Here is a 25,049-nt window from a genome sequence, read left to right as displayed (position 1 = left end):
GGTATGAAGTTGGCATTCCAAAACATACCAAAGGTGCTCTATATGATTCAAGTCAGGTCACTGTGGAGGCCAGTCCATTAGAGGGATGTAATTGTCATATAACCACTCCGCCACAGGTCGTGCATTACGAACAAGTGCTCGATGATGTTGAGAAACCCAGTCACCATCCCCAAATTGCTCTTCAACAGCAGGCAGTAAGAAAGTGCTTAAAACATCGATGTAGGCCTGTGCTGCGATAGTGCCATGCGAAACAACAAGGGGTGCAAGCCCCCTCCACGAAAAACATGACCACGCTATTGTACCACCACCTCTAAATTTTACTGCTGGCACTACACACACTGGCAGATGACTTTCACCAGTGCATTCGCCGTGCCCACACCCTGCCACCAGATTGCCACATTGTGTACCACGATTCGTCACTCCACACAACGTTTTTCCGCTGTTCAATTGTCCAATGAAATCCAAGTTTCCTCACCCCTTCCGCCTAACTGCCATAGTACTTGCAGTGGACCGTGATGCAGTCTGGAATTCCTGTGTGACAGTCTGGATAGATGTCTACCTATTACACACTATGACCCTCTTCAACTGTCGGCGATCTCTGTCAGTCAACAGACGAGGTCGGCCTGTATGCTTTTGTGCTGTACATGTCGCTTCACGTTTCCACTTCACTATCACAGCAGACACAGTGCACCAGGGGATGTTTAGGAGTGTGAAAATTTCATGTACAGGTGTATGACAAGATGACTGCCTTCGAAGTCCACGAATTCCAAGGATCACCCCATTTTGCTCCTTCACGATGTCTAATGACTACTGAGGTTGCTGATATGGAGTACCTGGCAGTAGGTAGCACCACAATGCACCGAATATGAAAAATGTATGTTTTTGGAGGTGTCTGGATACTTTTGATCACATAGCGTACATTGTAGCTGTGTTATAAATTTTTGACATGTCTCCAGTACACAAACTAAGCAGACTGCAAATGTACGTCACAAGACTAAAAAAAAACACAATTCCACATGGCAGACAAAACAAGGAGGGCATAAACAGCAGACCAGCCCAGGCAGTACATGAATTCCTGGCCCAAAAAAGTCTACTAGTATCAAACATGGACATCAATTTGAGGAAGAAATTAATTTTTGTACATTTGGAGCACAGCATTGTGTGGTAGTGAATCATACATTTTGGGAAAACCAGAAATAGAAAGGGCTTGAAGCATCTGAGACGTGATGCTATAGAAGGTTGTTTAAAATTAAGTGGACTATTGAGGTAAGAAATGAGGTATTCCAAAGAACTGGGGAAGAGATGAACATGCAGAGAAAATTGACAAGAACACGGGGGCAGAATGACAGAACGCGTGTCTAGACATCCAGGAATGACTCCCACAGTACAAGACAGAGCTGTAGATGGTAAAAACTGTAGGGGAAGACAGAGGTTCGAACATGAGGGTAGTTCGGAAAGTTTCTGGAATCACCATCAGATGTCAGTGCTAGTGCAATGAGGTTCCCATGCAATAATAGCTGCTCCTTCATAATGCATCAGTTCCCTGGGTAGAGATCCATAGTGTATTCACTATTGTTCCCCTGTAGTGATTTGCCTGTGTGATGTGAGAGGGGGGAATCTAGATTCAAAGCAGTGGTTAAGCACTATGTAAAGAAAGATATGAAAGCAAAGAAAATTCAGGTTAATTTTTAGGATGCACTTTGAGACTCAGCTCCTTTGTATTCAACTGTTGACAAGTGGACGAACAAGTTTACATTTGGCTGGGAAAGATCAGATGACGAGCCACATAGCGGACGGGCGAGATGTGCCACTACGCCAGAAATTATTGTGAAGGTGCACAAAACATTCACGGAGGATAGTCAAGTGAAAGTGTGAGAAATTATTGAAGCTGTAGGAATGTCAACAGGATGGGAATATCATATTTTAACAATGGAAATGGATATGAGGAAACTATTGGCCAGGCAGATACTGTGCCTCTTAACACACAATCAAAAATGCATCAGAATGGAAATGTCTGAACATGTTTGACCCATTTTCAGAGCAACCGAAAATTAAGTGACCACAGATGAAACCTGGATGCATTACTAAAACCAAAAATCAGTGGAAACATGTTTCACCATCAGTAAAGAAAGAAAAGGCTGTATGGACTGCCAGAAGTCACGGCATCACTTTTATGGAATGCGAAACAAACTCTGCTGATAAATTACCTTCCCAGCAGCCAAACAATTATGGGAAAATGCTACGTTAACCACCTGGACTAACTACGGCAAGAGATACACACAAAAACAAGGCCAGGTCTGTCATGGAAATAAGTCATTTTCATCAAAACAATGCATGCCCACATGCAAATCTCATTGCTGAGGCAAAAATACACAAAAGTCGAGAACTGACAGCTGAAGTTTATAGGCATTTTTGCAAGCCCAGAGGAGTATAATTTTTGAGACAGGATCGAGGCATCGGAACATTGCTGGGTCGAGTTTACAGGGACATTACATTGAAAGAAGTTTCACTCAGGTAAGACATTTCTTTCTATTTTATTCTGAGAACTTTTCAAAGTACTCTTTCATATGCAACACATAACTGAGGCTGTAAGGTGCAAGTACTAGTCCGAGATGAAGATATGGTATGCAAAGGAAGTTGTGGTAGACCACACCGAATCAATCAAAAGACCACCACATACTTTTTCTTTCCATTAAGAACATCTTTTAGTTTCCAGTTTATTACAACACACTCGCTTCCTGACAAGGATCTTCAATGAAGTTATAATGAAATCTAGACCTTTAGCTGCTTACAGGCATTTATAAATATCAGTGGGGACAGTTGAAAAGTGGGTGCCCTGACCGGGACTCGAACACGGGACCTCCTTCTTACATGGCAGACGCTCTATCCGACTGTGCCACCGAGGACACAGATTATAATGTGACTGCAGCGACTTATCGCTGGCACACTCCTCGTGAGACCTAAACTTTCCAACTTTCTGTCCACACACTACATTTGTAGTGCCTCTGCTGTCCCCATTGATATTTATTAATGCCTGTAAGCAATGAAAGGTCTGGGTTTCATTTTAACTTCATTCTTCGAGAGCTGCAAGATCACCAATGATATCTGTACAGATACCAGCTTCATAAGGATCGTAAAGGTGCGTCAGCTCGGGCATTTATGCTTAGCTGGCAAAGTAGTGACTGCCAACAGACGACGCGGCAATTCAACTTAACCCACAAGACTGCAACTAGTGAGTAGGCGGCCACACTGCCCACGCAGAGAATTTTGCGAGCAAGACACTAATGTCATAGGTAAACAGAAGAGGAGTCACCACTGACTCTCACATTACTCCACTTTTTATCATCTTCGATTAACTCAAACACTTTTCTACAGTGATTCTGAAAGTGTGATTTTTAAGCATATTTAGCACCAATTTACTGATTTTAGCACAGCCTAAGGTTCATTTCAGACAAAGCGGTACTTCAGCTTGCCATGCAGAGTCTCAGTCTACACTCAAAGGACAAAACCTATGTAGTGAGTACGGTTCACACTTACCTTTGTAGGAGAGGAGCTTTTGATGGCTTCTGTGAGAGAGCTGTAAGCCGCCGTTGGCTTATGCGAGCTTTCAGACTCGGAGCTGATGACGCGACAGAGAGCATAGACTGGCGCTTGTCCGTGAGGGCAGACTCGTCACCGTCCGCTTCATCTGATGACCAGTCTGTGGAAAATAAATAGAGTAATTAGGTGAACACACAGAGCTCTCTGGAGTCACTGGAAAAAAAACTATACTTTAAGCTGTCCAGCTGAGTTGACTGTTTGATTAGCAGTACACTTAAGCTTTAAGCATAGTTCTGCTATCATTCCCTAAGTTCAATGGCAGTTGTCTCCAAGGCCGAATTATGATGGCAGTGGTCCACACACAGTTTTTACAGTATGTTTGTGGATCACCTCCATGAAGGCAAATTGAGTACCCCATTGCCACCACATTATCCTGTACTATAGTGTTTTCTGCAACTCGTAACCATAACTTTGCCAAGAAGGTCAATCAGGCACATGCATTAGATTTTCACTTAATTCTAGACTATTTCAGGTCAAATATACTAATCTTGAATAATGACCATCTACTTTATACGGTCCATATTGCCGGATGTTACAGATCAGATATAGACTTGTTCATTAGTTCAGTCATGACCATTTGTGTGCTAAGTCAACAGGATGTTCAAGCGTTGTAACCACATCTGAGTAAGTGCTTAACAATTACGTCTTAAAAAAATTTCTAGACCTAGTCGCAATAACGACGGTGTTGCCTTTATATTAACCTTCCAACCCCCAAGCTCTTTTTAGGCGATTAAACTTCATTCTTACGCACAAAAATTTTCCTAGATAGGTCACAGCTGTACCTTGTAAGCACACAATGTCTTCCTCATATCATGACCAATGAATACTTCATAAATATTAAGACAGTCAATCTAAGTACGTTCTGTACAGGTTAACATATATGCTCTTTTCCTCAGCTATACCTTTTGGTTCACTTTACTAGTGAATTCAAGGTCAGGAACTAAGTTCACGTCTTGTCCCAACAAATAACTATCACACAGTTTATTCGCAGGCGCGAGGTATTGCGTACGCCTAGGCAGGCCTCATGACGCTGCGGTCAGCTCCAGTCCATGGGGCCGAGGCAGTGCCAGGCAAGTTCTACATTCTGAAGATAATTTACAGATTTGTACTTTTAGCTTGATTATGTCCACTGTGGACAAATGATAGATTCTGTTATTACGAAGGAGGTCGGGTTATCCCGACTGAAACCTAGGTAAATTTCTAGGTAAACCGTGCAACTGAGGCTGTTCATTACTAAAATTAACATTAATATTTATACATTTGCTGACAGGGCAACGAAATGTTGAAGATATTACTTGTAAACCCATCACTTGAGTCTCTAACTACATAGAAAGGAGAGCAAGTACACAAGTATAACTGATGACTCGCGGCGCTGCCGCAACATACACAACTGTTGGGCATATATGTATACAGATTTGCATAAATGTGTACGTATATTTATATAAGCATGTACATGACAGTTTTTCGAAGACTACTGTAATAAAAAATACAACCACTCTGTTTGCATTAGACAAAAATCTGTACTGTTTTGTCTGAATACACTGAACTCCGTACACTGCTCGACTTAATTTTCGTCTTACACCTTCCACATTCTCACAAAAAGTGCTCTGTTTTTACCTTGTTAAGTGCTACTTTACAACAGCAAGATTGAGTACTCAATGTCTGTACTATATCACCATCGCCCTTACGCTCCTGCACACTTCAGTGAAAGTAGTGAATCAGTACTGAGCTGCCACATTCTCAGACGCCCCATTCTCGCAGAACTACAGTGGAAGGAAGGCAGGCAGATAGATAGCACTAAGGTAACAGTGCCACCTCGACTTGTAAAGTATGCAACTGACATCATTAGACCAGAACTTACTCTATTTCTGACCTCTAGTAAGATACCCTGGTTTGGAAATGACAGAATCTAAAGTTATACGTGAAAAACATTCTGATAAATCTGACAGTGGACCTCTTCTGCTGCAAGCTCTTTGGTTTCCATATTTTGGGAGGAAGCAGTACAGAGCACTTATTCAGTAGAGGAGACGTGTTTCACAGAGGCAAAGATGAAAAGTGTTCATATCTGTTATGGTATGCGCCTTAGTGCCCATGTTTAATTGACATGTTTTTCTTGTTTAGGTCCACACTACCTCCTATGAAAATATGGAATGCAAAGAGTTTGCAGTATAAGCTGTCCACTGTCTAAGGTATCATAATGATATTCGTTTATAAATTTCAGGTCTGTCATTTACAGATTTGGTCCCTTACATCAAATAGATACATTTACCCATCATCCCCGAAAGTTTGTATAATCGTCACGGAATCACCCTGTTTAACACCATTGGCTGAAAACAGTCACAGCTAAATATGTTGTCTGTGATTTCGTTTGAAAGAGAAACAGGTATTTCATTTGCAATTACTATATTTACAAAGGTGGTTTGAAAAGTTCTCAGAATGGAATAAAAGAAAAGTACTTACACCTCTAAGACTTTTATTTTAAATTTTTCAATGTAATATCCTTGTAGATTAATGCACTTGGTCCAACGATGTTCCAGCGCCTTGATCCCATCTCGAAAATGAGTTTCCTCCAGGCTTGCAAAATAGTTGTCAACTCTGCTATCAATTCTTCGTTTGAGGTGAATCTTTGTTCACTAAGAAAAATTTTCAGTTTTGGGAAGAGACGGAAGTCTGACGGAGCCATACAAGGTGAATGTGGCAACAATTCATACCTTAGTCCATGTCATTTTGCCATGGCGATGGCACGTGTGCGGGCGTGCATTGTCTTGATGGACTATGACATTCTTCCTTGCTAAACCTGGCCTTTTCCCACATATCTTCTGTCACAATTTGTCCAGGATGTTAGCATAGTATTCTCCAGTATTTGTTTGCCCAGTGGGGAGATAATCTACAAACAGAATCATCTTTGCATTAGAGAATACTGATGTCATGACCTTATCCACCGAAGGGATTGTCTTCAGTTTCATTGGTGGCAGAGAATCAGCATGTTTCCACTGCTTTGACTGTGTTTTGTCTTTGGGGTATAGCAGTGCACCCAAGTTTCATCTGTAGTCACAAACCGGCACCAAAAATCTTGTTCGTTTCTCCTAAAACACCCCACACATTGTTTCTGTATGTCCATTCTCGTGCGTTTTTTGATCCAGCGTTAAGAGCTGTGGCATTCGTCTTGCAGATAATTTTTTCATTTCTATTTCTTCAGTTCAAATGTGATATACCTTTCCAGACGATATCTGGAAAGCGTGAGCAATTTCACACACTTTCAATCGGCGATCATCCGTGACTATTTTGTGCACTTTTTCAATGGTTTCTGGAGTAGTGACATCTCGGCGCACCACGGCGCGTGGATCTAAGCTCTCCCGACCATATAAAAATTCATTTGTCCACTTTGCAACAATTGAATAGGAAGGAGCAGAGTTGCCCAGTGTATTCTGGAAATCGGCACGAATGTCCTTTGCTTTCATATCTTTCTTTAAAAGTACTTAATCACAGCTCGAATCTCTATTTTTTTCCATCTTCGCAAATCAGTATGCGGGGACAACAGAGCCACGTCACCGCCACAGCTCTCTTCGGAGAGCACTGACGTGGCACGTGTTTACAGCCAACAGTCCAATGAATATCACGTGAACAACTCATTGCACTAGTGCTGACCTCTCGTAGTGATTTCGAGAACTTTTCAAACCACCCTCATACATTTTCATTCTAATAATATGGTGACATTATTACTTACAGTCTATGGAAGAAGCCATGGAGGCAAATTTTGCAAGAGAGGCGCTGAGTACAAAGCATCCTCCCCTAGACCCGGCGGCGGCGGCTGCTGCCGCTATTGCACTGTCGTCGGCTCCTGCCGTCAGGGCGCCGCAGCTGGCGACACTGCTGCCAGAGGGCCGGTAGCTGCCACGGTCTGTCCCCGCCGGCCTGGGAGGGTCTTCCCGCCCCTCGGGGATGCCACGCTCCTCCGACACCTGCACAGATGACGTGTCACAGAGTGTCGGCCGACGTACTCTAGTCGTCACCTATCCGACAGCGTGGCAGTGAAGAAAACCAGGATTTTCAACATGTGCTCCCGTGTTGGGAGCTTTCAGTGTACTGTACACAAGAGGACCTGTTTCACCGAACAGCACAAGTTCCCATGTCTTGATACAAAACAACAATCTGTTCAACAGTGCTCAGTATGTATGTTTATAATAAATGTCATGATATAATAATAATAATAATAATAATAATAATAATAATAGGAGGATTATTTGTTCACAGAACCTGAAGGGCACCTATGGAATAATGCTCATCCACAACAAAAAATGCCTCTACACATACAAAAATCAAGCACAAACCCAGTTATCAAATCAGAAACAATGTATAACAGCAAAACTCTACAACTTCAGATAAAATTCAGAATTTAAAAAATCCTGAAACTTTGGGGGGAAAAAAGAACCACATGAGAAAGGGTATTTGTTCATTCAGTCAATCATTACTGAAGATAGAAAAGTTAAAAACCTTGAAAACAACAGAAAAATCACCCAATCTCACACGTGATAGTGAGGGTGAGAGGGGGAGGTCTAGCAGAGAGGCAGAGGGTGGATGGCTGAAAATGTACAAACAACAATTAAAATAAAGTCAGCCTCAAGTATTCTGATAGAGAGTTACCAGTAGATGAAAGTCATAACAAAATTTGGACTATAATGGAAAGCAAATGATGTACCAGCAAATTAGTGAAAGCCAGGAGAAGCCTATACAAAGAATCGAAAATATTGATAAGTACAGATAAACAAGAATGAAACACCTAATAAATAAAGGAGTACAAGAAGGGGCTGTCCAATATCTCTTTTTAATATACATATATCTGACAGTGAGCTAAACTGGAGCCAACACACACAAAAAACTATTAAAATATCAAAGCTACCTCCTTATATGCTTTGCTTTATGCAGATGATGTATTGAAAATTTGCAAGAAAGACCATTTACAATGTGCACACCACACCACCTGAATTACCTTTTTAAACAATATGATGATGAGCTTTCTTAAACCAATACTAAAGACATGGCTTTCTGGGCCAAGGATCCAGTCCAACCCAAAATGATTAGAGAAAATGGAATTATTGAACTAGTGTCGTCCCTCACTTACTGGGGGTGTAAAATTGGCATGGATAGTGGGCTAAATTTCGAAATATATGTGACAACCATTCGTGACATATTTAAACATGAAAAGGAAAGATTACTGCTTACTGTACGGAGATGATGAGTTGCAGACACGCACAACAAAAAGACTACTATACACATAAGCTTTGGGCCAGAAGGTCTTCTTCAGAAGCAGTCAAAACACACACACACACACACACACACACACACACACACACACACACACACACACACACACACACGACAACACAACAAAACACGTGTGGCAATCTTTCCTTTTTGTAATATTGTCATAATGTATTTAATTAAAACCTGACAGGAAAGAAGAGTAAATTTTTAAAAACTATGGCTCTTCCATTCATAGGAGTGACAGCTGGGTACCTACAGAAAGAATACTGGGAGAAATACAAAATCCAAAAATGAAATTTCTAAGAAGGACAAAACGCTACTCGTGATCAGACCACATGAAAGTGAAACAGTGTGACGAGAACAAAAAGTAGAACCAACTGAAACCAGAATAACCTTAATGCAAAAAAACAACTGGTACAAACTTCTTCAAGAAATGGACATTAAACACCTTCCAAAACTAGCTTTAGCTTACAAACCAGCAGAAGAAAAGCATTTGGAAGACTTAAGGAGGGATCAACAGACAATATCTAAAGACAGAACAAATTCCCTGTGCAACTCGTAAAGTGTAGTTGAGAAAGACGATATCCATTGTAATGGAACTGACAAATAAAGCTCATTTGGTTATACTTTGTTTTGTCGTGACAGTTAAGCTCTAACTATTTTGTCAACATAACAAACATTAAAACACCTTTAATTAAAATGTTAATTAAAACTTCATATAATTCTTATATTTAAATACTGACTATAACAATGATCACTATTCATAATGCTATTTACTTTACATTTAAATGTGAAGGAGTGACAAAAAATACTTTAACGATTTTATGTTAGAATGTTAGTAAGCCTCCGTAAGTGTGTGAGGACACACGATTTTCCAGATATTTTTAAGCCTAAGTCTGAAAATAAATAATTTTGTTGAGTGACACTTGTACTAATTTTGAACATAAATGAATGAGATTTATTAGTAATGATGGGGGGTCTGAGTGGGGTACAGTCAAATAGAGGTGCCCCAGGGATCTACATCTACATCTACATTTATACTCTGCAAGCCACCCAACGGTGTGTGGTAAAGGGCACTTTACGTGCCACTGTCATTACCTCCCTTTCCTGTTCCAGTCGCATATGGTTCGCGGGAAGAACGACTGCCGGAAAACCTCTGTGCACGCTCGAATCTCTCTAATTTTACATTCGTCATCTCCTCAAGAGGTATAAGTAGGGGAAAGCAATATATTCAATACCTCATCCAGAAACGCACCCTCTCGAAACCTAGCAAGCAAGCAACAGGCGATGCAGAGCGCCTTTCTTGCAGAGTCTGCCACTCAAGTTTGCTAAACATCTCCATAACACTATCACACTTACCAAATAACCCTGTGACGAAATGCGCCGCTCTTCTTTGGATCTTCTCTATCTCCTCCGTCAACCCGATCTGGTACGGATCCAACACTGCTGAGCAATACTCAAGTACAGGTCGAATGAGTGTTTTGTAAGCCATCTCCCCTGTTGATGGACTACATTTTCTAAGGACTCTCCCAATGAATCAACCTGGTACCCCCCTTACCAACAATTAATTTTATATGATCATTCCACTTTAAATCGTTCCGCACGCATACTCCCAGATATTTTACAGACGCAACTGCTACCAGTGTTTGTTCCGCTATCATATAATCATACAATAAAAGATCCTCCTTTCTATCTAATCACAATACATTACATTTGTCTATGTTAAGGGTCAGTTGCCACTCCCTGCACCAAGTGCCTATCCGCTGCACATCTTCCTGCATTTCGCTACAATTTTCTAATGCTGCAACTTCTCTGTATACTACAGCATCATCTGCGAAAAGCCACACGGAGCTTCTGACACTATCTACTAGGTCATTTAGATATATTGTGAAAAGCAGTGGTCCCATAACACTTCCCTGTGGCACGCCAGAGGTTGCTTTAACGTCTGTAGACGTCTCTCCATTAAGAACAACATGCCGTGTTCTGTTTGCTGAAAACTCTTCAATCCAGCCACACAGCTGGTCTGATATTCCATAGGCTCTTACTTTGTTTATCAGGCGCCAGTGCGGAACTGTATCAAACGCCTTCCGGAAGTCAAGGAAAATAGCATCTACCTGGGAGCCTGTATCTAATATTTTCTGGGTCTCATGAACAAATAAAGTGAGCTGGGTCTCACACGATCGCTGTTTCCAGAATCCATATTGATTCCTACAGAGTAGATTCTGGGTTTCCAAAAACGACATCATACTCGAGCAAAAAACATGTTCTAAAATTCTACAGCAGATCGACGTCAGAGATATAGGTCTATAGTTTTGCGCATCTACTCGACGACCCTTCTTTAAGACTGGGACTACCTGTGCTCTTTTCCAATCATTTGGAACCTTCCGTTCCTCTAGAGACTTGCGGTACGCGGCTGTTAGAAGGGGGGCAAGTTCTTTCGCTTTCTCTGTGTAGAATCGAACTGGTATCCCGTCAGGTCCAGTGGACTTTCCTCTGTTGAGTGATTTCAGTTGCTTTTCTATTCCTTGCACACTTATTTCAATGTCAGCCATTTTTTCGTTTGTGTGAGGATTTAGAGAAGGAACTGCAGTGCGGTCTTCCTCTGTGAAACAGCTTTGGAAAAAGGTGTTTAGTATTTCAGCTTTACACGTGTCATCCTCTGTTTCAATGCCATCATCATTCCGGAGTGTCTGGATATGCTGTTTCAAGCCACTTACTGATTTAACCTAAGACCAGATCTTCCTAGGATTTTCTGTCAAGTCTGTACATAGAATTTTACTTTCGAATTCACTGAACGCTTCACACATAGCCCTCCTTACGCTAACTTTGGCATCGCTTAGCTTCTGTGGATCAGTGCTGGGGCCATACCCGTTTGTTATTTATATAAATTGCAGGTGATTCTAAAATATTTCTGTTTGCTAGTGACACTAGCTTGTTAGTAAAGGATGTTGTATGCGACATTGGCTCGATTTCAAATAGTGCAGTTCATGACATAAGTTCATGGCGTGTAGAAAATACACTATCAGTAAATCACAGTAAGGCTCAGTTTTTACAGTTTCTAACACACCTTTTAACAAAACCCAACGTTTCAATTTCACAGAATGGGCATATGATTAGTGAAACTGAACAGTTCAAATTCCTAGGTGTTCAGATAGATAGTAAGCTGTCGTGGAAAGCCCACGTTCAGGATCTTGTTCAAAGACTTAATGCTGCCATTTTTCCTATTTGAATGTTATCTGAAATAAGTGACCGTTTGACACAAAAATTAGTCTACTTTGCTTATTTTCATTCACTTATGCTGTATGGTTGGGGTAACCCTTCCATTTCTAGAAGGATATTTTTGGCTCAGAAACGGGCGCTTCGGGCAATAAGTGGTGCGAGTTCAGGAACCTCTTGTCGACCCCTGTTCACTAGTCTGGGTATTTTGACACAGGCCTCTCAATATGTATATTCTTTACTGTCATTTCTTGTGAACAATATGAGCTTATTCCCAAGAATAAGCAGCTTTCACTCAGTTAATACCTGGCAGAAATCCAACCTGCATTTGGATCGGACTTCCTTTACTTTCGTGCAGAAAAGTGTGCAGTATAGTGTTGCATCCATCTTCAGTAAGCTACCACAAGAATTAAGAAAATCTTATCAGCAATCCACACACTTTCAAATCAAAACTGAAGAGTTTCATCATGGGTCACTACTCCTAATCTGTTGAGGAGTGCCTTGAAAAATTAAGCTGATTCTCATGTTGTATTGTTGACTGTGTTTACTGAAACTTATGGCGAGACATTTTTTGGGTTCATAAACATTTTATTTTTATCTGTTATTACTTTTATGTTGAAATTTCATGTACCGACACATTCCATGACTTTGGAGATTTACTCCTCAATTTGGTCCTATGGAACTCAACGTGTAGATAAATAAATTAAATAATTACATGCATTTTTGTTATCCAGAATAAACATTCAGAATACAAAATTTTAATTATTATGCATGATTTATTAGAGGACAAATCCTGTTTTGTTTATATTTATTAATTTGAATGAGGTATTCCGCCTGGTTTCTGTGCCGTTCCCAAGAGAGTTGAAGATGTACTTTGAGTCTTGAAGGGCAAAGTAGTCAAAGGCGGCAAAGTTTCTTCTGCGCCAGCCACACTGTCAAGGTATACCAATGACCAGAAGTTTATATCAATAATGAATACATGTATATATTGAGGAAGCATTTGTATTTTGTTACCCAGAAGCCCTTCCATAACAAGACACTTATCATCTAAGACGGGTTGTATTTAAAGGCACAATTTAAAAAAAACCTTGAAAGACTGGAAAGGCAAAGTTCCGGTTTTCAGTAAAATTTACGTTATTGTACAGATAAGAAGAATATTTAACAAGTCGGGGGTACACAGACTACTCCGAGCTGAAGGTCACAAGGAGATAATTTAAAATATAAATGAACTCTCTCAAGAGTTCAAGTTTTTCTATTTCTATCATTTCATGACATGTGCCTGGGAGCAATCAATACATTTCTTTGATCTTCTTGGAAAATACCATTTCAGAATTTTATCACCAGTCCTCTCCACAATTCACAATTCTCATCTCATAGCATCCACTATGGACCACCACACTACACGAGCCAGTGATGACATGTGCAATTGCCTTTGGATTCTCCTTACCTTTCCATCTATTAACAGTACTTGCTTAAAAGTTCCAGAATCGGTGATACTACACAGGAGTGTTTTATATGGTACCTCGTTTTTGCATGAATTATATTTCCAGTGGATTCCCCCACTGAACCACAGACTGTTGCCTATCTGCACTAAGAACTAGTTGTATGTTATCATTCCACTTTAGTTCACTCTAGACAGTTCCTCCGGGAGAATTTAAAGTTCTTACTGTAGCCAAAGCTTCATAATGTAATCTAATAGTAATAAGTTTTTCCACCTACATAGGTGGAGGAGATAGTTTCTGATGTCACAACTTCCTTAAGCCATCAGCAATCTTTGCAAGCCATTTGGACAAGTTGCTTAATAGCACGTTGGTCCACTTTTGGAACATGACAGCAACAATTCTGCATGAAAAATAGATAAGACACACAAAATTTAGTTAAAACTAAGAGCAGAACAATATCTCATTTCATTCTCAAGTTATTCATTTTTATATCTGACAGAAGGTCACTCAAGACGAGCCCATTCCTATCCTTTTGCCAAGCAAATCGTGTAGGCATAACTAGCCTCATATTTCATAAAGTATGTGAGATATGAAACAAGTCTTGCAAATGTAGCATGCACTGGGGCATGTATGTTGTATGATAACTACTCTACACTTTTTAATTCATGGAGATACAGAGATAACTCATTTGCAGCAGTGAGTGGTTGGCAGCTAAAGATGCATACAGATGTCAACGTAACATCACTGTACGGAAACTCGAGCGGTGTGAGTACACTCGTTCGCAGCACCAAGTGAACAATGAAACGTGATGTATACACACGTCCAAAGTGGCAAAACAGTAGAGTTACAGGCACATAGTTGATAGCCCCTCATACATGCTCCGTTGGGTTCACACGAGGCAAATATAGTGGCTGAGACACCAGTGAGAGTTCAGTATCATGCTCCTCAAACCACTGGTGGTGCAGTGTGCATTTCGAACACCTCTTCCACTGGACGATAGAGTAACTGTTGACCAGCAATAACGAGAAATACGATTTGTCTGACCAGGCAACACATTTCCATCGATCCACGGTCCAGTCTCCCACTATAGAACTCTTTGGTTCAGTCACAAAGGTCACCAATCTACCTTACTAAGTGACTATCCCATAACCCAGCACCAGTTGTTGGTTGCCTATCTAAAAGCTTCCAGGTACAACAAAAGTTTGATTCTCAATATTTCACCTACTATTCACTGAATTTAAACAAATCAAATGCTATTACAATCTACTCATTAAGAGATAACCGTATGTTAAAAGTTTAAAGCAATAAGACAGGTATTACAGTTAGAAAACGCGCCTGGCTCGAAGCAGAGTGACTGACAGCACACAAATACCCAGAATTTATTCATTCAGAATTTGAGGATGACAACACTTAACACAGAGAGATCCCATTGGTGGGATAAATTTTTTGAAGCTGTCTATACAGTGATGCAGATTAAGATCTCTCGTGTGTCACCCTGCAGCCATTCAGCCTGGTGGGCCCTAGTTCGTGAGTCATTAATGAAAAAAATTTTCAAACTTTTGCATGATGCTCAGTAACACTAAAAAAGTAGTATCATTCTAACTGGACGTTTGATATAATCGATAGGGAAGGTTTCCATGTTCAGGAAGCTGTGTGTTCAAAGTATTGTATTATAACCCTTTTTTATTTCTAAATTTTTGTCGAAATAACTATTATCAATATTTTTATTAATTACTTGGTTTAAATGTAATTTTTCTCCCCATAATTTTTTTTTCCAATTGATAACTTTGTTCATGTAATTTTAATTAATTTTGTGTATTAATTCCAACTGAATTTCTTTCATTTTATCATCCTCTCTTTCATCCACATAACTGCATTCTGGATTCATTATGTGTATTCCTCATTTTGTTGGTTTTTGTTTTACTTATACCCCCTTCTTTCATTTAAATCTATCTGTATTATTCTGCCCATAATACAATAAGAATTTAGGCTATGTTTTGTATGACAATTAGCAGCCAAAAAAATGCAGATCTGTTAACAAAAAATACATTTTTGACATCACTGCAGTGTCAATATAACTAGATTATTTTGTTTATTGTTTTTTTGGGCGATAGAGCAGTATTTTCAAATATTTATAAGTACAAATTTATTGACATTCACAAAAATTCTGAGTGGTAAAAGAATGATACAAAGAAAAAATGAGAATGAATGAAAAAATTCATATGGCCACTAAAATGTGACAAGACAACAGAATATAAAAATTACATTTAAACCAATTAACTGAATAAAAATTATGATTAAAGGCGTTTTAATAAAGATTTAAAAATAATAAAGTAAAGTACCCAACAAGTTTTGAACCTGTGACTGTACAAGAAGGCCTTACGCTATACATCACATCATGCAACCAGCCTACAACATAATACTTTTTTTACAATACTGGGTATCAAGCAAAATTCAATTTGTGTTCCCCAATTACTTGCAAACGAGAGCTCACCATGGCGAATGACTGCAGGCGTGATACTTGAGATCTTAAACCTACATCACTATATAGATGGTTAAAAGTCAAGCCCACGACTGGGGACCTTATTAGCGACTTCCAGTGACCTGCATACACACTTTTGAACCCTTTTGAAAATGATGAAAGGAATAAGACTTATTGCTTACTACATTTCTGCAGTACAACAGTAGCATCTTAAGAAGAGGTTGTCAGTAATATGACAAATATGATGGAAATGTCTTCGAATAGGTCACAAAGAGTGAGTCGAGTCTACCGAGATCCACATTTGTGGTATTCGTGGCTATTCCTACAGAGATTTTTAGGCTTCAAACATGTCATAATACATAAGAATATGGCACATTCCACAATTCTGCAATAAATCGACATTAACAGTGCACTCCTTTGCAAAATTGTGTAATGTCTCATTTCGACAAAACGCTAACCCTATTTTAATAAAAAAAAGGGGGTGGGGGGGCTGAATGCCTCTCTAAACAGTTAGTTGACATTAGTAATTCCCAAATTGCTGAGAGACAAAGTAAAGCTCAGAGCATGAAACATACCTCGAGGCTGTCAGTCGAGGCCCTGACCTCTGCATCTTTTGCACCTTCTGTCCCGGTCGTATCAGTCGTCGCCACAGAAGACGTGGAAGACGCAAGCAGCACGTCGGAGCAAGTGCCTCCCGCTCCCCCGTCTCGGCGCTCCACAAACGGTGCGTCTCCTTCGGCACACCAGCTGTACCTGCAGGAAACGGCAATAGAATAGTAACGGTGAGAATATTTAGGGGAAACAAAAAGTTCAGCCATTATCATATACAGCTCACAAAGATTTATGATTTCATTCAAACACTATATAATTCACAAAGATTTCTGATTTTTTCAGCAACTGTGGTATATACACTGATGGGAAAGAGAAAAAAAATTAATGTAGATTAATGAAATTTCAGGAATACATTTGTCTAGGCAACGTATTTAAGTGACTAACACTACAAGATCACAGGTTAATGTAAGCATGAGATAAGTTATTGCAAATGTGAAATGCTGGTACATTAATAACCAGTGTAACTGCCAGAATGTCGAATGCAGGAATTCGAAATATTAAGAATTATTCTGTACAGTTGCCAGATGTCACTTTGTGGGACGAAGGTCCACGCCTGTTGCACTCGTTCGGACAACAGAGGGAGGATTAATGTCGGTTGTGAATGATGCTGGAGATGTCGTCCAATGATGTACCACGCGTGCTCGCCAGGAGACAGATCTGGTAATCGAACAGGCCAAGGCAACATGTAAACACACTGTATGAAACATTGTCACGAAACATGGTAGAAGATCCCAAGAAATTCTGGTTGTATGTAAAGTACACAAGCGGCAAGACGCAGTCAATAGCTTCGCTGCGCAGTGTCGATGTTACTGTTACAGACGACTGTGCCGCTAAAGCGGAGTTACTCAACGCAGTGTTCCGAAATTCCTTCATCAGGGAAGATGAATGGAATATACCAGAATTTGAAACACGAACAGTTGCTGGCATGAGTTTCTTAGAAGTAGACACCCTAGGGGTTGCGAAGCAACTCAAATCGCTTGATACGGGCAAGTCTTCAGGTCCAGATTGTATACCGATTAGGTTCCTTTCAGATTACGCTGATGCAATAGCTCCCTACTTAGTACTCATATACAACCGCTCGCTCACCGATAGATCTGTACCTACAGATTGGAAAATTGCGCAGGTCGCACCAGTGTTTAAGAAGGGTAGTAGAAGTAATCCACCGAGCTACAGACCTATATCATTGACGTCGGTTTGCAGTAGGGTTTTGGAGCATATACTGTATGCAAACATTATGAATCACCTCAAAGGTAATGATCTATTGATACGTAATCAGCAAGGTTTCAGAAAACCTCGCTCTTGTGCAACGCAGCTAGCTCTTTATTTGCATGAAGTAATGGCCGCTCTCGGCAGGGGATCTCAAGTTGATTCCGTATTTCTAGATTTCCGGAAAGCTTTTCACACCGTTCCTCACAAGCTACTTCTAATCAAGCTGCAGGCCTAAGGGGTATCGTCTCAGTTGTGCAACAGGATTCGTGATTTCCTGTCAGGAAGGTCGATGTTTGTAGTAATAGATGGCAAATCATCGAGTAAAACTGAAGTGATATCAGGTGTTCCCCAGGGAAGCCTCCTGGGACCTCTGCTGTTCCTGATCTATATAAATGACCTGGGTGACAATCTGAGCAGTTCTCTTAGGTTGTTCGCAGATGATGCTGTAATTTACTGTCTAGTAAGGTCATCCGAAGACCAGTATCAGTTGCAAAGCGATTTAGAAAAGATTGCTGTACGGTGTGGCAGGTGGCAGTTGAAGCTAAGACGAAAAGTGTGAGGTGATCCACATGAGTTCCAAAAGAAATCCGATGGAATTTGATTTCTCGATAAATAGTACAATTCTCAAGGCTGTCAATTCAACTAAGTACCTGGGTGTAAAAATTACGAACAACTTCAGTTGGAAACACGACATGGGTAATATTGTGGGGAAAGCGAGCCATTGGCAGGACACTTAGAAGATGCAACACGTCCACCAAAGAGACAGCTTACACTACACTCGTTCGTCCTCTGTTAGAATATTGCTGCGTGGTGTGGGATCCTTACCAGGTGGGATTGACGGAGGACATCGAAAGGGTGCAAAAAAAGGGCAGCTCGTTTTGTATTATGACGTAATAGGGGCGAGAGTGTGGCAGATATGATACGCGAGGTGGGATGGAAGTCATTACAGAATAGACGTCGTTCGTCGTGGCGAGATCTATTTACGAAATTTCAGTCACCAACTTTCTCTTCCGAATGCGAAAATATTTTGTTGAGCCCAACCTACATAGGTGGGAATGATCATCAAAATAAAATAATAGAAATCAGAGCTCGAACAGAAAGGTTTAGGTGTTCGTTTTTCCCTCGCGCTGTTAGGGAGTGGAATGGTAGAGAGATAGTACGATTGTGGTTCGATGAACCCTCTGCCGAGGACTTAAATGTGAATTGCAGAGTAATCGTGTAGATGTAGATGTAGATCTGGGGTCACAGCAGTGGTGTGTGGGCAAGTGTTATCCTCTTGGAAAACACCACCTGGAATTCAGTTCACGAGTGGCGGCAGCAGAACAGATCAAATCGCAAGACTGGCGTACAAATCTGCAGTCAGTGCTTCTGCTGCCATAATGAAATCACACCCCAGACCATAATCCCAGGTGTGTTTATCGTGCAGAGAGGCTGGTTGCAGGTCCTCGACTGGCTGCCTCCTAACCAGTACACGGCATCACTGGCACGGAGGCAGGGCCGGCTTTCGTCAGGAAACGCAGCAGACCTCCACCCTGCACGGCAACGAGCTCTCACTCGACACGACCGAATGGCGGTGATTTGGCGTCTGTGGAACGCACACTAGAGGGCGTCTGGCTGTCCTTGAAGTAACGGACTTGTAACAGCTCGTTGTGTCATTGTGGTGCCAACTGCTGCTCAAATTGCTGCTGCAGATGCAGTAGGATGCACCGGAGCAGTAAACCGAACTCTAGAGTCTTCCTTCTCAGTAGGGCTGTGTGGCCGTCCGGAACCCAGTCTTCTAGTGAAAGTACATTCCCGCGACCACCACTGCCAGCAATCATATGCAGTGGTTTCAGCTCTGCTGACTGTTTCTGCAATAAAGCAGAAGGAACACTGACGTACTCATAGCCCTTTTACACGACCTCGTATAAACTCGGCGTGGTGTTGATAATGGCATCTTTATCGCCTTAAAGGAATTCTTGACTAACATCAACTAACTGTGTACAATCTCGAAGATAACCAATGCCCACAGTTGTTACAGCATCTACACCACTGGCCATTAAAATTGCTACACCACTAAGATGACGTGCTACAGGTGTGAAATTTAACCCACAGGAAGAAGATGCTGTGATATCCAAATGATTAGCTTTTCAGAGCATTCACACAGGGTTGGCGCTGGTGGCGACACCTACTACGTGCTGACATGAGGAAAGTTTCCAGCCGATTTCTCATACACAAACAGCAGTTGACCGGCATTGCCTGGTGAAACATTGTTGTGATGCCTCGTGTAAAGACGAGAAATGCGTACCATCACGTTTCCGACTTTGATAAAGGTCAGATTGTAGTCTATCGCGATTGTGGTTTATCGTATCACGACATTGCTGCTCACGTTGGTTGAAATCCATTGACTGTTAGCAGAATATGGAATCGGTGGGTTCAGGAGGGCAATACGGAACGCCGTGCTGGATCCCAGTGGCCTCGTATCACTAGCAGTCGAGATGACAGGCATCTTATCCGCACGACTGCAACGGATCGTGCAGCCACGTCTCGATCCCTGAGTCAATAGATGGGGACGTTTGCGAGACAACAACCATCTGCACGAACAGTTCGATGACGTTGGCAGCAGCACGGACTATCAGCTCGGAGACCGTGGCTGCGGCTACCCTTGACGGTGCAGCACAGACAGGAGCGCCTGCGATGGTGTACTCGACGACGAACCTGGGTGCACAAAAGGCAAAACGTCATTTTTTCGGATGAATCCAGGCTCTGTTTACAGCATTGTGATGGTCGCACATTGGAAGTGTGAATTTGTCATCGCCATACTGGCGTATGGGGTGCCACTGGTTACACGTCTCTGTCACCTCTTGTTCGCATTGACAGCACTTTGAACAGTGGACGTTACATTTCAGATGTGTTACGAGCCACGTCTCTGCCCTTCATTCGATCCTTGTGAAACCCTACATTTCAGCACAATAAAGCACGACAGCATGTTGCAGATCCTGTACAGGCCTTTCTGGACACACAAAATGTTCAACTGCTGCCCTGGCCAGCACATTCTCCAGATCTCTCACCAACTGAAAACGGCTGGTCAATGGTGGCCGAGCAACCGGCTCGTCACAATACGCGTCACTACTCTTGATGAACTGTGGTATCGTGTTGAAGCTGCATGGGCAGCTGTACCTGTACACGCCATCAGAGCTCTGTTTGAATCAATACCCAGGCGTATCAAAGCCGTTATTACAGCCAGAGGTGGTTGTTCTGGGTACTGATTTCTCAGGATCTATGCAACCAAACTGCTTGAAAATGTAATCACATGTCAGTTCCAGTACAATACATTTGTCTAATGAATACCAGTTTATCATCTGCATTTCTTCTTGGTGTAGCAATTTTAATGGCCAGTAGAGTATTTATACCAAACCTGATTTGTATCCTCATACTGGTATTACTAGTGCCACTCTTAAGGGACTGGCAAGACATTTAAACAATTGTTATCTCTGAGATGTAGAAATACGCCTAACAGTCTCATTTATGATCCACAATTTCTCCTTGGTGTTGTTTCTTTTTTTTCGTCGCTGCATTTTTTAAAAATAAAATTCAGTTGTCAGCTGCAAAGCTGGAATATTTTATTCCCTTAACCATTTTCGACAGAAATTAAATACTGCCTTATAACACACATAAGCAGATGTCTGCACCTTCCGCAATGAAGAACATTGACCGAACATTTCAAAATGTACTTAGTGTGTGCAATAAATACAACAGCGGCCTGATAACTTTTAAGAGTGAACCATTAAAACCCGTTTCTTTAAAGAATCAAACTCCCACACATAAAACAGCTTCAAATGTCCAAATTAGTCCATATGCTAAATATTTGGCGTCACGCACGTAAGTGAGAAATAAGTTTGGGAAAGGTTTGAAATTATGCTTAAAGTTTGTTGGAAGTCACTAACTGCTCTCACTATGATACGCTGGATGAATACAGTTGGGGTAATTTGTGCTCCATTTTAAGAAAAAGGTAGTTTTCCATGAACCACAATGTTTTCAACATCGTATCCTCTGAGCTGTGTGTTGCACAATGATATAATTTTGCAGGTGCATTCAGTGATGTCTGTGGATATTGTCTGCAAACTGTGTTTTGAATAAGAGTTAGTAATAAAGAAGTAATAAATTAAAATGTAATGCCTGACACTGAAGTTTCACTGCCTAAACACAAACTTTTTTTCCCTTTCAGCATTTTGTGGGGAGTGTCAACAGGAAAAATATTTCATAAAGGTTCAAAATTGTGAGTAAAGCTTGTTGGGAGTTGCTTAGTGCTCTCAGTCTCAACTACTGGATGAACAAAGTTAAGGTGTGTGTGTGTGTTCTGTCAGTTATCTGCCTCAAGACAAACACACAGATTCTAACTGTAATAGTTGCCTAATTGTGTTAAACTTTTAACACAAGATTATACTTCTTAATGAGTAAATTATGAAAGCACTTTAAATTTGGTCAATAATTACGTAAAATATTGAAAAATGAATTTTTGCTGTTCAAAGTACTTACGGGCATTCAGCCAGGTTGAATTTTCGACAACTGCCGATATTTCGGCGGATGCACACTCCGCCATTTTCAAGGCTTAACTGCAACGACCAGACGAAGTGCAGAAAACACGAGAGCTCGGTTCTGCGAGTCTAACAGAAAAGATAACACACACCTAAACCAAAGCCACCAAAGATGAACGAAGTCAGAGCTATCGATAGTAAGAAACTATGGACTGGTAGTTGAGGAAACGTTAACTCTGTCCCTATGTCCACATGTCATCTCCGACGTTGAGACTTTGCCTGCTGAGCTGGCCCATCTTGAGGCTACCTTCCGCCACAATGGGTATAGTGAAAGACAGATTGAACGGGCGTTGCGATATCAACCAACTGTGCGCCAGGTGACTGATGATAATTCTCAGTTGACTCCTAAATCTATTGCCTTTTTGCCCTACATAGGAAGCACTTCAAACAAGATAGGTCGTATTTTACGGAAATACAATGTGAAATGTGTTTTCCGACCTCCATCTAAGATTAAAGCGCTTTTGGGGTCTGTTAAGGATGATCTTGGTTTACATAAGGCAGGTGTTTATCGCATTCCTTGTAGCTGTGGCATGACATACATTGGTCAGACCATCAGGACCGTGGAGGACCGGTGCATTGAACATAAACGGCACATGCGACTACAGCAGCTTAGCAAATCTGCTATTGCCGATCATTGTTTGGACACTGGTCACCCCATGTGGTATAATAATACCGAGATATTAGCATGCACGTCCGGCTATTGAGATAGTGTGATTAAGGAGTCTGTTGAAATTAAATTGGCTAGCAACCTTGTGAATAGGGATGGAGGCTTTTGTTTAAACTCGGCCTGGAATCCTGCTCTTTCACTTGTTAAAAAACATAGGGACAGAGTTAACGTTTCCTCAACTACCAGTCCATAGTTTCTTACTATCGATAGCTCTGACTTCGTTCATCTTTGGTGGCTTTGGTTTAGGTGTGTGTTATCTTTTCTGTTAGACTCGCAGAACCGAGCTCTCGTGTTTTCTGCACTTCGTCTGGTCGTTGCAGTTAAGCCTTGAAAATGGCGGAGTGTGCATCCGCCGAAATATCGGCAGTTGTCGAAAATTCAACCTGGCTGAATGCCCGTAAGTACTTTGAACATAGGTTACGCCAGGAGAAGCTCAGGTATCACATTGAATTTTTGCTGCTCCTACGCTGCAACTGGTACCAGGTTCCAGGACAGCACATTAATAATATAGATTGATCTGCTATGATATCAAGCTATGGTTATCATTTAGAAAACCTACATTTTGCAATATATTATGTCATTATGCTTAACTGAGGAAGGTATTGATATCTGCTTATCTGAGTTATAAGTAAGGAATGAACTTCCAAAGATGACAGGTCATTGTGAACTGAATTTTATTTTTAAAAAATCCTAAAGATTAGTGCATGTTTTAATCGGTCACTGTACTTCTCGTATGTGGAGTAGAGTAAAATTTCAATGATAGAATGATAGAGATGCCACCAAAACTGTTGGCAGCAGAGATGACTGATGAAGAGCTAGTCGCCTAATACTTTTATTCATATTCCATGTGGTGCTGCAACAGTTGGTCATACTAAACAAACCTGGCAAGTGGCATTAGACGTGAGGCTCTGCTGTGGCTGATGGCGGTAACACAGCAGTCACTCTGTTACTGAATTTAACTCCCATTATGAAACAGCTCCATTTTAAGAAAAGCTAGTTTACATGCATCTCAATGTTTATGATGTCGTATCTACTGAACTGTACAATCATACTTAACTGATACACTGAGTGGTATATGAGGTGAGAGAGAAAAGAAATGAGATTGATTCCCCCCCCCCTTCCCCAACAACAATTGTTTTCTTCAAAGTAGTTTCCTTTGTAACTACATAGCAGTGGACTCACCATTCCCAGTCTTGGTAGCAGTGCTGAAAGGCTTCAACTGGTAGGGCCTTTAACTTATCAGTCAGAATCTTTTGAATGTTTTCCAGGTTCTAAAAATGACGTCCTTTTAAGAGATTTTTCAAATTCAATGTTGTCAAATCAGTGGCCTTTCATGCCCCTTTTCATGTGTGGAAATAAGAAAAAGTCACACGGTCAGGTGAGTAAAGTGCACGGGGCAGCAGAACCGTGTCATCTTTAGCCAAAACCTGTTTAACAGAGATGGCTGTGAGTACAGGTGTGTTGTGGAAGAACCAGTCTCCTGTTTGCCACAAATTCGCTGAACTGTTTGCCAAATTAACCGGCTAATCTCTGGCAGTCAATCTACTGTCTGTTGGCAGTGTGAGCACAAGCTCGCGAATTTTTCAATATTTTCGTCTATTCGGGCAGTCGATGGACATCTATAGCTGCACATTGTTCAATTAAACTTGCCATCATAAAAAACGAAACAAGAACAAAAGAATACTAGTAGAAACAATCACTGCAGGTGAACAGAACAAGCCAGGTCGACAACACATGCGCTCAATGGGATCTGAGTTAGGGAAATGGATAGGCCACACCATTTGCTGAATAATATCCTGTTCCAAGAGCTTCTCCATCCGTGCCGTCGGATGCAGTTATGCCTTTTGTCATCCGTAAAAATGGAGTCGTTGCTAAATGGACTCCTGAAACAGTGCACACGGGGGAAGACTACAGTGTCACAATAACAGTGATCAGTCAGTATACAATATTCAAAGATTTGCTCTTCAGTACGCCCATTT

General features: G+C 41.2%; 1 protein-coding gene across 1 annotated transcript in view; it reads right to left on the bottom strand.

Annotated features, from left to right (window-relative positions):
- Positions 1–25,049, bottom strand: part of LOC126295344 (pleckstrin homology domain-containing family M member 2) — a 260,206-nt gene that overhangs the window by 147,862 nt on the left and 87,295 nt on the right. The window contains exons 8-10 of the mRNA XM_049987814.1: positions 16,581–16,758; positions 7,328–7,562; positions 3,538–3,700 (exon numbers count right to left, since the gene is read on the bottom strand). Coding sequence (XP_049843771.1) covers positions 3,538–3,700; positions 7,328–7,562; positions 16,581–16,758 — 576 coding nt within the window. The remainder of the gene's footprint in view (positions 1–3,537; positions 3,701–7,327; positions 7,563–16,580; positions 16,759–25,049) is intronic.

This window comes from Schistocerca gregaria, chromosome 11 (assembly GCF_023897955.1).
Source record: "Schistocerca gregaria isolate iqSchGreg1 chromosome 11, iqSchGreg1.2, whole genome shotgun sequence".
NCBI classification, from domain to species: domain Eukaryota; kingdom Metazoa; phylum Arthropoda; class Insecta; order Orthoptera; family Acrididae; genus Schistocerca; species Schistocerca gregaria.
Note: the sequence above shows the minus strand (reverse complement) of the source record. Positions and strands in the feature narration are given on the sequence as shown.